At 38.0% G+C, this 19,322-nt stretch overlaps 1 protein-coding gene across 2 annotated transcripts in view; it reads right to left on the bottom strand.

The window, feature by feature from the left end:
* BTAF1 (B-TFIID TATA-box binding protein associated factor 1) overlaps window positions 1–19,322 on the bottom strand; it is a 97,779-nt gene that overhangs the window by 44,226 nt on the left and 34,231 nt on the right. For both annotated transcript variants that reach the window (XM_084633123.1, XM_084633122.1), the window contains exons 14-24: window positions 16,041–16,161; window positions 15,708–15,812; window positions 15,332–15,481; window positions 13,622–13,764; window positions 13,264–13,438; window positions 12,426–12,629; window positions 8,783–9,209; window positions 7,315–7,505; window positions 4,597–4,750; window positions 4,398–4,507; window positions 2,997–3,198 (exon numbers count right to left, since the gene is read on the bottom strand). In XM_084633123.1, the coding sequence (XP_084489249.1) occupies window positions 2,997–3,198; window positions 4,398–4,507; window positions 4,597–4,750; window positions 7,315–7,505; window positions 8,783–9,209; window positions 12,426–12,629; window positions 13,264–13,438; window positions 13,622–13,764; window positions 15,332–15,481; window positions 15,708–15,812; window positions 16,041–16,161 (1,982 nt within the window). The remainder of the gene's footprint in view (window positions 1–2,996; window positions 3,199–4,397; window positions 4,508–4,596; window positions 4,751–7,314; window positions 7,506–8,782; window positions 9,210–12,425; window positions 12,630–13,263; window positions 13,439–13,621; window positions 13,765–15,331; window positions 15,482–15,707; window positions 15,813–16,040; window positions 16,162–19,322) is intronic.

Here is a 19,322-nt window from a genome sequence, read left to right on the forward strand (position 1 = left end):
AATCAACCCCAACATTTGTGGGACATAACAAATGTAACCTAACAGCTTACAGGCAGATCCAACGTATAGTTTGAGGACTCCTCTGAATGTCCAAGATTAGGTTGCTGAATCTGATGGCAAGAAAGCTCTAGTGGTTCTGGAATCAAGCGTAATTTCTATAAACTTGATGCACTGGACTGGCATCAAGATAGACAATTCTAAACTCAGCCTCAAAGAGCAGAACAGGACCAGAGCCTTAAAGCCTGCAGACTGAACCTCTACAAGGGGCCAGCCCCAGAGAAGCCAGTTGTCAAAGTAGACAGCTGCTGGCAAAACAAAAACGCAGAATCATGTATATGTAGGGCTGGAAGAAACCTTGAGAGCTCATCTAGTCCAGCCCACTGCACTGAGGCACGACCCAAGTAAAACTAGACTATCCCGGACAGGTGTTTGTCCAATCTGTTCTTAGAAACCTCCAATGATGGAGATTCCATAACTGCCTTTGGAAGCCTATTCCAGTGCTACCATCCTGATAAAGTTTTTCTTAATATCTAACCTAAATCTCCCTTCCTGCAGTTTAAGCTGATTACTTATTGTCCTATCTTCAGTGGACAGGGAGAACAACAGATCACTGTTTCTCTTTAAAATTGCCCTCAACGTATTTGAAGACTTATCAGGTCCCTGGTCCCCATTCCCTCCGTCTTCTTTTCTCAAGACTAAACATGCCCAGTTTTTAAAATTTTCCTTGTAAGGTGAGGTTCTCTAAATCATTTTCATTGCTCTCCTCCAGATTCTCTCCAATTTATCCTCACCTTTCCTAAAATGTGGTACCCAGAACTAGCTCAAGTGCTGTGTTGGAGGCCTCTCCAGTGCAGAGTAGAGCAGACAATTACCTCCAATGTCTTATGACTGACACTCATGTTAATGCTAATGCCATTCTGGAGTGTCTTTTTCATAACTGCATCACACTGCTGGCTCATATTCAATTTGTGATGCACTATACCTCCCACATCCTTTTCCGTAGTACTACCACCAAGGCAGTTATTCCCCATTTGTAGTTGGGGATTTGATTTTTCCTCAAATGTAGTACACATTGCACTTGTCTTTCTTCTTGATTATTTCAGACTAATTCATCAAAGTCATTCTGAATTCTAATACTGTCCTCCAAAGTGCTAGCAACCCCCTCCCCCACCTTGGGGTCATCCACAAATTTTTATAAGCATACTGTCTACTCCATTATTCAAGTCAAATAATGAAAACATTGACTAGTACCGTACCCATGACTAGGGCCCTACCAAATTTTTCATGGCCATGAAAAATGCATCATGGACCAGGAAATCTGGTCTTGTGTGTGCTTTTATCCTATACTGTACAGATTTCACGGGGGAGACCAGCATTTCTCAAACTGGGAGTCCTGACCAAAAAGGGAGTTGCGGTGGGGTTGGGGTGGTCCTCAAGGATTTTAGGGGGGGTCGTGGTATTGCCACCCTTATTTCTATGCTGCCTTCAGAGCTAGGCAGCCAGAGAGCAGTGGCTATTGGCCAGGTGCCTAGCTCTGAAAGCAATGCCCCACCAGCAGCATTACAGAAGTAAGAGTGACAATTCCATACCATGCCATCCTTACTTCTGCGCTGCTGCTAGAGGTGGCTTTGCCTTCAGAGCTGGGCTCCTGGCTAGGAGCCACTGCCCTCCAGCTGCCCAGCTCTGAAAGCAGTGCTGCAGCCAGCGGCAGCGCCGAAGTAAGAATAGCAGTACGACCACCTCTACCCCCTACAACAACCTTGTGACCACCACACAACTCCTTTTTGAATCAGGATCCCTACAATTACAGCACTGAAATTATACATTTAAATGTCTGAACTCATGAAATTTATGATTTTTAAAATCCTATGACAGTGAAATTGACCAAAATGGAATGTGAATTTGGTAGGGCCCTACCTATGTCAGACCCCTGCAGGGCCCCACTAGATATGGCCTCCCAGCTGAACAACGGATCATTGATAACTACGCTTTGAGTATGGTTATTCAACAGTTATGGACCCACTTTACAGTAATTTCATCTAACTAAGACACCACAAGGCTCTGTCTCAGGCTACAGGTGGTTGAAAAGGAACTGAAGCAGGAGCGAGTCTGCCCTTCCCTATAAACTCTCAGATTGAAGCTTGAGGATGTGTAGGGCGCGGGCTTGGACCTGTAAACACTGCCATAAAAAATTTCCAATCAAAGGTGCATGGGCATGCATGCATCTGAAGAAAAGCACCCACAGGGAAAAGCACTTGAAGAAGAACGCTGCATTTGTTGTTCCAACTTCTATTATCACTACAAATCCTGCATTTTGGGACAAATACTTTAACACACATATTTACCAGATTTCAAAAAAGACAAAAAACACTGAAGGTATCACAACTGTTCGGGTATATAGGACAGAGAGCTGTCTTACATATGAAGACAGACATGAAATAAAAGGGGTATATGAACAACCCTTTGTACATATTGTTTGCAACATGGGAATTGCCACATTGGATCACATCAGTAAGTCAGAGTCTGGAATCCTGCCTCTAACAGGGACAGATGCTTCAGAAGTACCCTAGGCAGTTAGTGGTTGGCTAATGTCTTAAGCAAGAATGTTTAAATAACTCTCCAAGTTCTTAAGGTTAGATATTATCCACTTAATAGGTTTAATTTTTTTGATAGTCCTATTTAGCTATGGGCCTTGATGGTAATCTGCCACAGATTCATTACATGATATGCATACAATTTTATCATTTTAAAAACTTGTTGCCTTTCAGTTTTCATTGGAAAGATAATCCTGCAATTCTCTTTCACACTATCTCCACTAAAACCTCAACAGGAGCAAAAAAGCTCATCTGATGGGCAACTTAAGTGATCCAACCGGAAGCCCAGCATCCTACACTAGGAGGATAAAACAAAATTTTACTTTTATTTTCTACTTTTCACACTACAGAAATTGTATTTTTTGCTAATCACACAATTTTAGATAATACAAGCAAGGATACAAGCAAGCGCTTCAATTGCACCCTCTTGTTTGGTATTGTCATCTATTGCTCCCAGCCATGGAATAACCTTCTCTAACAAAATATTCATTGTATCCATGGTAGCTATTTTGCTCATAACACCTACACAACGAGCAACCATGTGTCTCACTGCAGTGCTTGGATGCTGAAGGCACACATAAAGATGAGGCAAATGCTGTATCAACTGAAAAGAAAAAAAAAAGAAAGTCAGATCTCTATATTGCATATAAATATATTTATTTCATCAATTATTGTATCCTAGTCAATACCATAAGGATACCCAGATTAAGACTTCTGAATGCAGAGAGGTCTGAGAAAAAACAGCATACTGCCCATACAAACATAATGTAAGACTAATTTACTTGCACCTGGAACAAGGGATATTCTCCAGTACAGTAAGAAGTCAATTAGCAAAGCAAGACAGATGTATGAAGTTCTTAAACCTGAATTTAAAATTTAAGCACTCTACAGATAGGAAAGAAGTTTCAAACTGAAAAAGCATCATCTCAATCTGTGAGAGTTAAGTGCTCAGAACTTTTGAAAAAAAAATTTAAAAAAAATTAAAAAAAAAAGTGCTTACATATAGAATTAGGAAACTAACTTGAGGCTCTTTTTTAAAATCTTGGCATTTAAGTTCAGAAGAGTCTTTTCAGTCAGTCATTTTCTTCCTTGCTGAATATATAGGGAAATATTGGACCACATTCTATCCTAGTCATAATTGTATTGACCACCCTTCTTTCCACTTTAAATCATTTCACATTCCTGAGTCAACTACAGCAACTGCTTATTCAGAAAAGTAGAATTAGGAAAATATATTATATTTGTACCTATACTTTAATGCAGTTTAACAGCAAAGAAGAGACAGGCCCATATGACCAGTCAGCTCCCCACAAACAATTTGGAAACCTCTGAACCAGAACAAAATACATTTAAATTCAAGGAGCTTACGGTTGTCTTTAAAACAATGTAAACTGCACTGTAGCTTGAATTTCAGATATTACCAACAACTACATTTCCAAATGGCTTTCCTCCCTCTTTATAGATGATATATGAAAAAATAAGATATTGATTTTCTTGACCTATCCTGCACCTTGTAGATAAAACAAATATGGAATTGAACTATATTTAAAAAGGCGCATGGCATAAAGAAGGGATAGAACATGCAGCTTTCATATCTAGAAGCTAAATAAAAAAAAAAATGCAGGAGGCGGTCTCTTTTCTTAAGGAGACTAATATAAGTGATCTGAAGAGAGTACACAAGCAACCTAATAGCAATACAACTATATAAAGAACTGAAGTATTGTAAAAAAGTACAACAAACAATGGCAATGAATGCAAATTGTTTGGTCAGGAAATCACTTTGGAGTAGAACATGCTAATTACCAAAGGGTGAAGCTGAATGTCCATTGACGCTGCTGTTGTTTCAAACACCTGTAGAGAATTGACCAACTCCTGAGCAGACACATCTCCCTTTTCCAATAAGGATTTCCGATCTGTTAAAAACAAACAGATGTCCAGTTTCAGATAACACATATGCTATAAGAAAACAAAAAAACAAGAACATAATAAGAAATGTACATACCAAAACTGTTTAGGTTAATATTATTTCTTAGTGGACCAACCATAGCATCCCAGAGATGTGGCAATCCTATTACCATTTCAGCACCGAAATGTTTAGCTATAGTAGATAAGGCAAATTCAGCTCCTCTCCTCTGTACAATATATGGCTTCTGAGCCTAGAATTAAAATATGGTTGAGGGAATAAGTAGATTAAAGGAATTTAAAAATGAAGCAAAGCTTGTTACATTCAAGCAAGGTTTAAGTGTTAAACAAATCTGCAAATTGCACAAAAAAAAATAAAATTAAGAATGTCCTTCCCTGGCTCAAACTTAAACAAATTTGATTGCATAACCAATATTATACACTACTGTTCATCAAGGGGAAGACTCAGGGCTTGTCTACATGAGGAAAAGCCTGGAATAGCTAGTGCATGCTAGCTACTCTGCATGAACGCCTCATGTGGAGAATCTTATTGTGCACTAAGAGTGCCCTGTCCAATTATTATAAGCTTATACTCTTTAGAAATGTATTAAGTTAAACCACACAAAGCCATTGTTAATGCACAGAAAGTGTCTCCACACAGGAAGTTCATGAAGAATAGCTACTGGCTCTAAATTCACCCCCTAACCTGATGCTCATTAACTTCCCCACGTAGACAAGCTCTCAGAGTCTTATCAGAGCTTGCTGCACCTTTGGTGGTAGAAGATACTGAAGGACAGTTGGGGGATGCTCCAACTTTTATACCTTTGGAATCCTGTACCAAGAGAAAGGGAAGTAACTTCTGTGATTATTGCTCTCTGGAAGTTCACAGTACAGGCACTTACATTCTTTACAAGTGGTATTATGCAGGAGGGCAAACTGAACTATTTATAGTTCCTATGCAGCATCCAGTTAGCAGTTCCTTGTGTTTTAGCTCCCAATTTAACAAGGTAGTTAAGCATATGCATAACTCTAAGCAGGGGAGTAGTCCTACTGAAGTCAAGGGGACTACTCACCTGCTTAAAGTTATGCATGTGTTTAACTACCTTGCTGAATCAGGGACATAACTGCTTATGAAATTTGTTAATCTCTAAGGTGCCACAAGTACCCCTTTTCTTTTTGCAAATACAGACTAATACGGCTGCTACGCTGAAACCTATGAATTTTGAGTTACAATATAATAGATTCTGCCAGACTTACTCATATTAAGTACTTAATGTTAAGCACTTAAGTCCTAGTGGAGCAAATGGGGCTCTTTGAACAGTAAGCATGGCAGAAAATACATCTTACTTTTGCAAATATCCAGTTGAAGTTCATACTTTGGATCTGTCTACACTAAGGAGTTTTAGAAGAAAAATCTGCACTGATGGGAGCCAAAGCATAGACAAGGCTCTGCCATGTATACTTGTAGAGCAGGTTTTTTTATATAAATAAATAAAAGATTCCCCCTATGTTTTCCACTAAGATTCCCTAGTGTAAATGCATCTCTTGAGTTTCAGAGCCACACAATAAGTTATTTGGCATTATAGAAACTTCATTTTTTCCCCCTCAGAGAAAACACAGCAAGCATCTCTTCCCCACAAAATACCTCAGAGAACAGCTTCCTCTTTTTATTGAGCATACAGAACTAATTTCATGCCATTTCCAGTTTACTGGTTGGAGTTACTCATAAAATATGAATTTATTTTCATGGTTTATGAACTTATAATCTAGAAAAACTTAAGCTTCTGCAGAAGATATCCAGTTCAACTTTTAAAATATCAAAAAGGAAGCACATTGTAAATTAATTCACTTAATTATTTACAAAAAGGCATGTATGTAGAACGTTTGTAAGGGAACTAAGTAATGTGTAATTACAAAGCCAAGTTATCATCTCTGACAACTTCCACATTCAAGCTAAAAGTTAGTGATGAGTAAGAAAGAAAAAGATTTTTGTCATTTAACCATGGTGACCTTACCTTAGAAATGATATTTTTCAAATGAATTTACACTAGTCTATTGTATGAAGCAGATCAGTTCTAAATTTTTTCTTTGATGTGCTAGGTGGCCAGTTGTTTGAAGACTAGCTATTATTCATATAGATTACATGTATCAGTCTAACACTACTTTCTACTGGGTCCCCAAAGCAATACTAAATACAAATTTACACAGTAAATAATGGCTTAAAATAAAATTGTTTAGAAGTAGATTTTAATGTGAATAAGGTATTAATGGGATGCTTTCAGATTCTTTAATTCAACTAGTTAATACAACACTTGCAAAAATAATTGACACATTACAAATGTGAAATTCAGAGATACTTAAAAAGTCTTCGGGTTCTGTCTCAAATTTCTGTAATACATATTGAGCAGTCTTCTGTCCCTCCCTCCAACGTAGACACCAGGGAGAGGGCACACTTTTAATGTAGTACTTGAGAATTTAATTCTGCATGTCCCATTTACATGAATAGCTATTTTACTCAGGACTAAATGTTTCCCTTTAGAATTAGTTTATTTTAAGTTTAATACCACTACAGATATTTAATTCTTCCTCTATTTGAACATAAATTCTTCATGCTGCTTACAACATAAAAAAGTAAACATGGACTCAGTTTTTAATTAAGAAAAACTATTATGCCATCCTTTGTGTAACTCCATTGACTGAAATACAGCTACATTTAGAAGAACATGTCTTATTAAGTATAATGATAATCAATAATCTAGCTCTTTAAAAAAAAAAAAAAAAAAACACACAAAAAAACAAACCAACCCAACTTATTTACCTCATCAAGTTCTGTGGTGAGGTTTCCACTACTGCCCGTTGGAAGGTCTGCAATTTGGGCTTTTGGAGCCTTTGGTGTAGGACCTCGCCTACTTGTGATGGCAAAAGCAGCTTTCTGATGTCTATACAGAGTAATTATTCCTCTGTGCTTGGTGACAGTATGGTGCATCCCATCTCTCTCAGAGTTGGGTCCTATAAGAGGATAAAGTTGACAATCTACTTTAAAATACAGTACCAGAAATGGGTGGCAGTGGTAACAATCTCAACTTGCTTTACAAAGAAGGGTAAATATCATTTTGTGGATAATGAAAGAGGTGATTTGACTTGCACCAGATCACACCGTGCGTCAGTGAGAGCCAGGAATGGAAGCCACACCTCCCTAATTAGGGTGTGCCTAGTCCACTGGGCTACTCTGGAGAGAAACCACACACTAGTAGTGAGCAAGTAGTTCATAGTAAAATTGAATGTATAATTGCAAGAATTTAAGGAAAGCAGCTCATCAGACCAAAATTATCGTGATGCACACTCACTCCCCCATCTCTGTTTGTAGAGACTCGGAAGAATTTTACTCTGAAATTTAAGATGGGAAATATACTTTGGGCACCCACAGATCTAAAAGGAAGAATTAATATAGATGTGGGTTAACTAGCATTACTTTTTCAGTTACTTTTCAAGTAGTAGGAGTGGTATTAAAAAGATTAACCAACCACATTTTTAGGTTTCATCAGATATGTGAGTACCATATATGTATGTGTTACGTGGAATTTACTTCAGAAGTATTTTACTTCCAATTCTAAACACACATACAAAAGGACATAAAATGTTAGTCAAGTCACAATAAATTTAATATTTCAAAAATTTTGTTTCTTAAAGTTTAGGATTCAGATTGTTCATCTGAGAGGTAGAGATTTACTTTTCAGCCACAAGAATGGAAAAGCATTAATTTTCAGGACTATATTTGCAGGGTCTGATTTTTTCTGTTAACATCATTACATGTATTTGTGAACATTTAATTTTCAGTTGTCTTATGATTAGACTGCAGAACTACAGCATGCAACCAACATTAGGTTTATTCTATGTAAAATTGTACTAGCAATATTATTCTAACAGAATAGTAACACATCCCTCATTTCCACATAGCATCACACTTCTGCTCCATGAAACATTTCAATTTAAAAACCATCCCAGGAGTCCGTTTTTTTGTTGTGTTTTAAAAAGTCTTCCACAGAAAAACTTCCAGAAAATTCACTAAGACCAATTCTTGAGCTACACTGCTATGTTCAAAAAATAAATGTACATAGCTACTAATTTTTCAGACATCTCCTACAGTTCTAACAAGAAGTTAAAACAGCTGATTGATTTTAAATGCATAAGTAGAACACTCATGTAGATATCTACTATATAAAAACAACAAATATTTCATTTATGCAATTTTTTTCAAAAAACTGACACAGACTTCGACAATATACCTTTAGAGTTTTCATGGCTGCTTTGAGGTTGTGCAGGACATGCTGCTAAGGGAGTAAGATGTGGGTCCACACAGAGAGAGTTGCAGAGATTTTTTATGATCTTAGAGTTGGGGCATGGAGATCTTGATGTACACTGTTGAAGTAACTTAGCTACGCACAAAGCTGCGTAGTTTTGTACCAGTATGTTCTCTTCTTTTTTGACAGTTTCCATTAAAGGTTTTATGACAGGATTTAGTTTTTCTGGAAGTTGTTGTAAGCTCACAACAGCACATGCAGCAAAAGTATGGACTCGCAGCTGTAACACTTGCCATTCCTGGTTTGTTTCCGTAACCGTCATTTGGACTTGTTGTCGTTTACTGTCCAATTGTTGTAAAATATTAGGATTTAAATTAAAAGCTGATGTAACTTCATTGAAAACAGTAGTAACCTAATGAAAAGAAAACTAGAGTTAAAACCAATTTGTGCTTATAGCACAACCAGATTTCCTCTAAAAAAGAGGAGGTGGGGTTTGTGCATGATGAAAGAAATACTGGGTTAAAGACACAGGTGATCACACTTTCATTTCAACTTTAATACTGAGTGAAATTCTGGCCCCAGTGAAGCCAATGGGAGCTTTGCTTAAAATGTCTGCCCCCCCCCCCTTTTTTTTTTAAAATGGGGAATAAAAAGTACTAGCTGGTACCTATGAATTGGGATTCCCACTACACATACACCATGTCAAAATACATTTTACATCCTGATTGAAGCTTTCTGTAGAATATTTAATGTGGCCCAGTTGTTTTCCCTCTTCTATTTTCTTCTGTTTGACATTTCTTCTCTTCCCCCCACCCCTGACGAGTGCGTTTTACCTTACATCCCTCCAGTAGACTACCTTTCCTTCTCCCTTTCTAAATATCTCCCATCATTAATTTCTTTGTCTCTCCTCACTTTTGTTAATCATTCCATAATTTCTTTCCATTCATGCCCACAGCTCCCTTTGCCCTGCTTTCCCCCAGCTTACTTGCAGGACCCCCCTCCCACTATTCCTCATCTGGGACACAGATAAATGGTTAGAAGGATATCACATAAGTCCTGATTCCAAAGAGTGTTCTTCAGTATCTGCCTAACTCCTGTTAGTCAATTTTGCAGCAAGACCCAGATGACTGGCAAGTCACTGAAGCTTGGGGGAGAGTCTGGGAATTCCCTATATTTAAGTTGTCCTGTGCCCAGCCAGAAATAGCTAGACATTCTATGGATTACCAGCATGGGGATCTGAGAAAAAGAGAGACAGGCAAGAAGAGCTGTGCTGTCCAGCATACTGGGGCAAGACGTGCAATGCTACAGAGTCATGTGGAAGTTGAGCTGCTCCTCAGCTGACTTTGTAATAAAAGGATTGCAGTGCTTCTGGAACACTCAAGATCTTTGGATTTGACATGGGCCTTATGTCTGCTGTTCAGCAAATGCTGATTGATCTCACTACCCTGAAACTTGCTCCAGGCACACAGGTGGGTAGAGAGCAAGAGGAAATCTGGTAGGGACACTGCTGCACCTACTCTGTGGTACGGAGCTCATTACTAGATGAAAATACTAACATTGTTAGTAATGAGACAGCATGCACAAGTGTTCACTAAATATTTGTGCTGCATTTGTACAGAAGCAGAATGATATATTCATATCATGGAGAATGATGCAATACTTTCCTGTTCATTAGTAACTAAGGAGGGTTAGACAACCTCTGCTAGGGATAAGTGTTTTTAAATCATCAGGCCTAGATAACTTGCACCCAAGAGTCGACTGAGGAGATCCGATTGCTGACCTTTATTTTTAATACGTCTTGGAATACCAGAAAAATTCCAGAAGCCTGGAAGAGTGCCAATGTGGTGCCAATATTAAAAAAGGGCAAACAAAAAACAGAAGACTCGGGTAGGTACAGGCTAGTTAGCTGGACATTAATCCAGCGAAAAATAATGAACAAGTGGATATGGTATTCAATTGAAAGATTAAGGATGGAAATATAATTAATGCCATTCAACTTTGTTTTATGGAAAAAAAGCCTTGTCAAATGCACCCGATTTCACTCTTTGAGATTACAAGTTTGGTTGATAAAGGTAACAGTGTAGATTTAATATACCTTGATTTAGTATTGCACTACATTCTGAATAAGAAGTTAGCATAACAGAATAATCACTAAAGACACAGGTTAAATGGATTAAGAACTATCTGGTAGGTCTCAAAAAGTAGTTGTCAATGGGAAATCATCATCATCATATAGACATGTTTCTAATGAGGTTCTTCAGGTATCTGTTTGAGCCTAAAATACTATTCACATTTTTGTCAGTGATCTGGAAGCAACTATAAAATCACTGCTGATAAAATTTGTGGATAATACAATGATCACGCAGTGATAAATAATGAGGACAGGTTAGTCACACAGAGCAAGCCGATCACTTGGTAATCTGCATCCTTTCACAAAGAATGAGTTTTAATAAAGCCAAATGCAAAGTTCCTGGATGCATGTCACATCTACAGAATGGGAGACTGTATCCTGGAAAGCAATAATTCTGAAGAGGATTTAGGAGTCATAGTGGACAAGCAACAATATGAGCTCCCCGCATGACACTGGCATGATAGTAGGAAAGTGTGGGTCAGAGATATCCTTGACGGTGACCATAGTATTAAGGGCTGAACCAGTCTTTGTAAGTTTATAGATGAAGCCTGAGATCAAGCAGTACCGGCTAGTTTGTCCACTGCACTACTAGATAATCCAGCTCAGAGATACAGAACAGGTCCCATGCTGCTGGATAGCCCTCCAGTGTCATCAGTACCAAGATATTTTTTGCATTGAAGGGGTTGGTACAGAAGTGGCTGGCTGGCCTCAGTGATCATTAAAGGAAAAGAAGAGGTGTGTAGTGGGGAGCATTTCTTCCTAGAAGAAGCTTTATTTTGTCCCATCCTCCACCTCATCCTTCTGCTTGTTCACTGGAGAATGGTTATGGGGACCTCAACCTTCTAGATGAGCATGGCTCCTTCAAGGAATGTGATCCGTGCGCCTTCCTCAGCACCAGAGAAGGGGATTCGGTGCCAACTCTCCACAATATCTGGAAGGACACTCCTAAAGGACAGTAAGAAGGAACTGTGGAGAATCTGGAGCAGCTTCTTCCTTTATACCATCATGTAGAGGGCACATGTACCACCCTGACAGGTTCTGCTAAGGGAAAAATCTCTGGCTCTGGTGCACTGGGTGTGCACACACCTAAGGTGGAATGAACATATGCGATCACAAAGAAAAATTACCCTTCCCAGGAAATATGCAAATCCAGGTTTCCTATCAGCCTCAATTAACATTTGACTGCATAAGTGTTTTTTAAAGCACTGACCTAAAAGGATGTTGATAGCGAATCCAGTAGTTGGGTTTAAAATGGTGCCTCTATAATTCTGTAAGATATATATTTCAATGGAAAAATATCATGCTGCTAATCTTTTGGTTCATCTTCTTCTGTGCACATATAATGAACATCCATTTCTTATCTTATGCCAGAAAAAGCAACCATTCAAGTCACAATATATGTATTGACTTCTGAAAAGCATTGCAATTCTTCAGCATTATTATACAGCACATTGAAAATTAGGACTAGAAACTACCTCTTAATTCAGATTTACTCACCAGTTCATTAGCTTGATCTATTGTAAATACACTGTAGTTTACTCTGTTCCCAATGTCAATGTGTGCATCAGCTAGTGATGAAATGAGTTGTTTACATTCATTCTGCATTCGTGTAAAAGGAACAGCAATTTCATCATAATAAAGGTGCTCAGAAAGGACTCCAAGTAAGCGTGGCTGCACAGAAAGGGCTACAGCTTTACATTCCTAAAACAGAACAAGCCAATCAATTCAGATCTTCAAGTGTTCAAACTGGTTATTTTGTTCAATTAAGATGAAGGAACACAACTCAACTTCGCTAATTAGATGTTCCTGAACAAAACATTTAAAGCTTTTAACACAGCAAGACTTAAAAGCGACAAAAATGAAGATGTGCACACAAACTTCCGTATACCATGAAAACAGTTAATGGTCCCAACATTTTATAAAAATTAAGCATTCATCAGTACCGTATTAATGGAAAAGTTTTTCCAAGTAGGTTTAACACCCAATTTTACATGGATGGAGAATAACTTACTAAACAAGAACAAAATCATAACAAAAGGAAAGATGGTATACATTTATGCAGAATACATTGATATTAAAAGAAAGTCAAGTATCCATCTAGAGTGAATATTCGTAGAACCCTTAACACATTCACTGAACGACAGTGTCACCTTTTAGCCAACTTTAAAATAATTCAGTATCATTCTAGGCCATTGCTTCACCTGTCAGATTTCATCATTTAACAGTATAAAAATACAGTATTAGCTTTTTTGTTGTACTTCTATTTCAGACAACAACAGAAACGGTCATTAATTTAGTAAATCATATTTAATTTTTGCTGTAAAAAGCATCCTACCTTTTGCAAGGCAGCCCACTCACAAATTACTAACGCAACACTAATCCTCTGCAAGGCAGATTTCGAATTCAAATGGAAAAGCAGTAGCTGAGCTAGTGATTCAGCTGGTTTTATTTCTTGAGGAACGGTATTTACACTTGGATCACAAATACAGCAGCAAAGTGCTCCTAACAACCTTGACCAAAGAAGAAAAAAAAAAAAAAAGTGTTACAGTAACATTAGTCTCACTCCTTGGTACATACTTTAAAGACAAAGTTAAATGTCTCAGATAAGTTAGATTTTAGCAAAAATTTTACAAATTAATTTTTAGATTATGTATTGTTTTTGTATTTTTTTTTCATATTTTCCACAAACTGACTTTGCTGCCATCACCCGGGCTCGCATAACAACATAATCCCTGGTTGCCAGATCTTCTGTAATGCTGTCTGCACCAGCAATATACTCCTGTATCACTTCTTTGTTCTGGGTTTGACCTTGACGCAGCTTGCCACCTGCTTTTTCCTATGGAATAAATACAGAAGTAGTAAGAAATCTTGTCTGTTTTGCTTTCCAAAGTTTTCTGTATTTCAGGCAAAAAACCAAAACCCTATGAATTCACATTTCCATATTAAATTATAATTGTTCTATGTAGTGATTTGGAAAACATCCACACCAGATTTTATTGTACATTAGTCCAGGATCTCTGAATAACTGACAGTGACTTTTGAAAGTGCTTAAATCATGGATAGATGACTATGAGCTATTGCTGAGGCCCTGCACTGCTAAATGTGTGGCCTGGTTTGATTATTAACTAACTTATCTAAGCCAGTATGCTGCTAGACCTCCAGTTTGAATCTGAGGCCAGAACAAGTGAAGAAAAACACCATATGACAGTTTCTCACAAGTAAAGTAATCCTGAGAAAGCGGATTCAATTCTGCAAAACAGAAGTTGGAGAAATGATACACATAGGTGCTACAGATCAGATATGAAAACATGTTGAAATAAGAAGTATCTAGAACCTTATAAAACAGTAGAGGGTTTACAAGGAGCACAGTACATAGTTTGATCCATCCACAGATAGGTAAGGGTACACTACAGCAGCACAGGAGTAGACACTTCCTACATTGATGTAAGCAACATCAACAGAAACACCCCTTCCATCAACTTACAACTCCTGTAACATCAACCCTTTGAGAAGTGGTAGCTAGGTCAACTGAAGACTCCTTCCATCAATCTAACCTCATCTACACCAGGGGTTAGGTTGACCTAACTATAGTGCACTGGGTGCAACATTTTTCACAACCCCGAGTGACAAGTTTTAGGTATAGACCACGTCTAAAGAGTATTTACTATATGGAGAATTAGAGTATCTGCCAGAGAGGCTCTGAGGCATTTTTGAGTGAACTAATGTTTAAATTTTTCACTAGGAGGGTGGTGAAACACTGGAATGGGTTACCTAGGGAGGTGGTAGAATCTCCTTCCTTAGAAGTTTTTAAGGTCAGGCTTGACAAAGCCCTGGCTGGGATGATTTAGTTGGGGATTGGTCCTGCTTTGAGCAGGGGGTTGGACTGGATGGCCTCCTGGGGTCCCTTCCAACCCTGATATTCTATGATTCTATGAAATTACTTTTAGTTCAACAACTTCTATTAATTGCACAATAGGCTTTATTACATACATTTGTATTTGGCCTTGACAAAATTAATTTATATAAAGAAGAAAAATTGTGCCATAGCGGTAATATAAGCGTCAAAGCTTACCAAAAGAAACTGTCATTTTAAAGTTCTTATACAGGGCCAAGTTGTGCCATTTAGGTACTGGCTTGTGTCAGGGTGATGCAAAACTGTACTGCTGCAAGTGGAACCCCAGTAGGGACTATATTTCCTTGAATGGCCACATACACAAGTAGTGGGACTGCTCTGCAGGCTGCTGTAGAGATTCATAGTTCCACCTCTATGGTGGTAATGCCCACAGAGTCTTGGGGTCAATAGCACTCTCCTTCCTTTCTACACAGGCCAGTCACAGTTTGCTACAGAACCTCAGTAATCACTGGTTTCCTTGATTTCCCACACAGGTTTTAAAAATCTTTACCTTTGATCTGGCTTTTACTTCTAGCAACATATTTAAATCAATAGGCAAGTGAGAAGGCTGCATCATTAAGCAGAGCCAGGCTCCCATCCACGGACAAGCCGCTGCTACCACGTATTGTACTGATGCTTTGTTTAACAGTTCCAGCCACACCTTGAGGGAGGAAAAAAAAAAATTTGTGTACATTAGAAATACGTATCATGGCATCTATTCAAACATTTGATGAACATGACGTGCAAGATCTAGGAACAGTTTCACAATGATCATAGTGAAATCAATGTATAGCAGTATAACGCCATGCAATTATGTAGACTGAAGGTCATGCATCTGAAAAAGGGTGGTATATAAAAGATAGCATAGTCATAAGCTAAATAAATACCTTGTGAATAAGATCCAGAATATCTTGGCTGCTTTCTAAAATACAAAACTGAAAAATGTGCCTCAACATATCTTGCAGGATCGGAGTTAGCCAGGCTGAAGAACTCTTGAAGACAGGGATATGATAAGTGAGAGAAAATTCCAATATACAATGTAAATTTAAACATACTATTTTAGGTTCTCGCTATTAAAGCGGCACCCACCTCTACCCAGAGCAGAAGTAGGCCACAAATGTTTTCCACATAACTTGTAAGAGTTATCAAGTGACTCAAAGACAATGCAATGCACTTCTGTATTGTGATTGGTAAGTGGTATTATAAGTATTAGTTCTTACCTGGTCTTGGGTAGATAACAGCGTAAATAAAGTTTCCAACGCTGCTTTTCGAACAGATGATATAGTATGATGCAAGAATGGCCATACACGTGGGACCAAAACGGTGAGTGATTGCTGAATACTGGAACATTTTGAGGGGTGAGGGGGGTGTAAGAGAAAGGAAATTAAAAAAATCTAAGTTCATTTTATTTAAACCCAGGTATAATATTTAGTTAAAAAGGGATGTTTTTGAAAGGAAAAATAGAAAAGTAACACTGTGTATTCCCCAGGCCATGTTAAGTGCAGGATCAAGTTATAGCTCAACTACAATGGTCAAAATAAATGGTTTGAGTTGTGCTTTTTTTTTTTTTTTTTTTTTGGGGTGTTTACTCATGAATGGCAAAATTCAGAAGCTTGTCCAAATTAGTAAGGTCCTACTGTAACTATATGCTTAATTGCTATGGCTTCTTCCGCACTCAAAATAGAGTATGTCCCCCTTCCCCACCTCCACCCAAACAAGCACATACATAGAAATAAGCACATTTCATTTTAAAGGTCAGTCAGAATTTCTTCATCTGTCATGCAGTTAAGCATTAAGGATGAAACTCCTTCTGCCTGATAATGAAAATAGTTATTACACATCAACTCATCGGAGATACCACGTTCCATGCAATGGAGTGAATTACAAAGTTTCTGCCTTAACTCTGATTTTTCCTGCTTGAGATTTTAATATTGGCACGAACATTGTGAGAATATACTGAAAATGTTGCAATTATAATATCTGAGACTAGAGGTAAGGATGGAAAGCTCTGTAAGGTGGCTCTCTCAAAACAGATTGTTTTCATAATTTATATGAGAACCTTCAACCAAGGCATCTCATTGATGATTCCTCAAGGATTTAATGGCATAATTCTATCTAGAGAAAGGAACTCAAGTGATTTATTGTCTTCACCAAAGCCCCAAGGTGAAATATTTCTTAACTTTTCCACAACGATAAAGTGAACTGCTGTAGTCCTAGCTATTGGATAAGCACAACTAAACTTTTAAAAAGGAAACAAAAATCAGTTACTGCAATAAATCTAAATGAATCAAAAGCCTGTACATGCAAAACAAAGAGGCAAATATTTATTAATAAAACCACTGATTAATCCAAACAAATCTTTTACCAATGCTTTGGTCTTTAAAGGCAGCGATTTACAGCTATTAAAGAGTTATTATTGTCCTGCGAATAAACAGCACGTACACATGATTGTGAGATAGTGAGAGACAGAAGCAGAAGACAATGGAGGAATTGGGAGGAAAAAATTATAAGGAAGGGAAAACAAAACAGGTGGAGGAAGATTAGAGATTGAGAAGGGGATTTTATTTTTAGATATTCAATTTACCTCCTAAGATTAAGGATCTAGAGTTGAACCCTCCCATAGGCAAATCTTTTTTCCCCCCACAGAAAAGCTTCATTCAAAAATGGAGATTCATAATGGGTCTGCATCCTTTGTCAATGTAAAAGCCCCCACTGACTTTAGTGGTGTGGGGCCACCACTAAATTGCAATATGCACACTATGCTACAGTGAATTAAAACACCTTGATTGAAGCTGTTTGTTAGTGTGGTAAAATCAAAACTCCCAGAGATCATCATATGGGTCTTCCCCAAAAATTCCACTGAGTTACTGCATACCATGAAAAGCAGATTATATACACCCAAGAAGTGGTACAAAGTACATAATTTCCAGATTCACACCCTGGTATAGCCAAGCTCCTACTAAAAAGGTATCAAAAGGATAGATGTGTCTCCACTTCTAATTCTGGCATTAATGAACTCGCTGTTTAAATAAGTGAGGGTCAGAGGTTGAGTGAAAACATTAGTTTTCTCGGTCTTGATTTACACTTTTTCATTTCATGTTTCGAGTAAAAAAACGTGGCCCTCTACTAATTTACCTGCTGATGTGTGGGAGGCAACAAAGGGAATCAACAGCAGCATAAGCTACTTGAAAACAGAAGACTGAGAATGCCACTTAGTTTCATCTTTAGAACATTCCCAAAAGTCTCTTTATGAAGTTACGTAAACTAGATTATACCTATATAGTCACATATCAATACATACAAAATAGAGAATTAGGTGAACCCAAACCAACACAGAAGTGTCATAATACATGGCAGTAAAGTCACATGTCATGCACTAAATTGTTAATAGTTAAAATTTTACTTGTACAATAAACTGGTTTATTGTGGCTTTTAAAATATCAAAACTACATTTTTTACCCTTCACGCCCCACCCCAGCCCCCAAAATAGCTAAAAGAATTTACTCTAATGGTAATTCAAGGTTCTACATCACAGTGAAATTTCAAAACGTAGGGTTGCTGGAAAGAAAGGAGTTGCAGAATAGCTTGGAAGCCTTGGAAGTAAAAGATGGATTTGTATTTAATTGTTTTAAAGGGCGGGGGAAGAGACACAAGGACAAGAGCCGTATAATACACAACAAAAAACCAACTCAGACCATCAGCTGGAGAGAAGGGAAAAATCCCAAAGGCTTAGTATTACTTTAAAAAGTCATTATGATGCAACTTGAACCCTTGGATTTAATTCACAGTAGCTTCTCATAGAATCTCTCTACTTTGATTTCCTAAAGAACTTAATTATTTGTTTCTACACTGCAAATAATAAACTATAGGGCTCAATGTGAGACTATTGTAAGTAAAAGCAGCAGTGGTCAGAGCACATCAGCTGTCGAGCCATTATCAAGCGTTCTGTAGCCATCATAACAAAGGAAAATTAAGAAGAGAGCTGAACAAGGATACTAAATTGTTACAGGAAACTCCTTTATGCATATAGGATGGCATGGAAGAACACATGAAGGTGCTTATGAGAAAAATCTGAACAAGTAAAGAAGATTGGCATTTTTGGTGTAAGAGGTGGGCCTCACTAGTGCATAAGTAGTGATTGCTAGGGCAGGACTAGACCAAAAAGGAACATAAAGGTGAACCTGAGTAGTGTATTTGATGCAGTAAAAATGGGCAAGCTAGGAGGGGGGTGCTAAGGGTGGATGGTGACATGCCCAGAGCTACAAGTCCAGATAAATACATTCAAAACACTGCTGCGAAGATTAAAAGGGTGGAAGATAAACATTTGGGAAGAACAGAGAGGCAGCGACAAGCCGCGATGTAGTGTATGCCCCACACTGGCACATAAGGGGTTAACAGAGTCATAGGGAGGCTGCACAGAAGGCCACCAATCACAGAAGGGCTTATAGGAGCAGCCAATCAGGCCCATATAAGAAGAGCTGCAGTACCGAGCAGCTTTAGTC

Source organism: Lepidochelys olivacea (assembly GCF_965140295.1).
Source record: "Lepidochelys olivacea isolate rLepOli2 genome assembly, chromosome: 7".
Lineage (NCBI taxonomy): Eukaryota > Metazoa > Chordata > Testudines > Cheloniidae > Lepidochelys > Lepidochelys olivacea.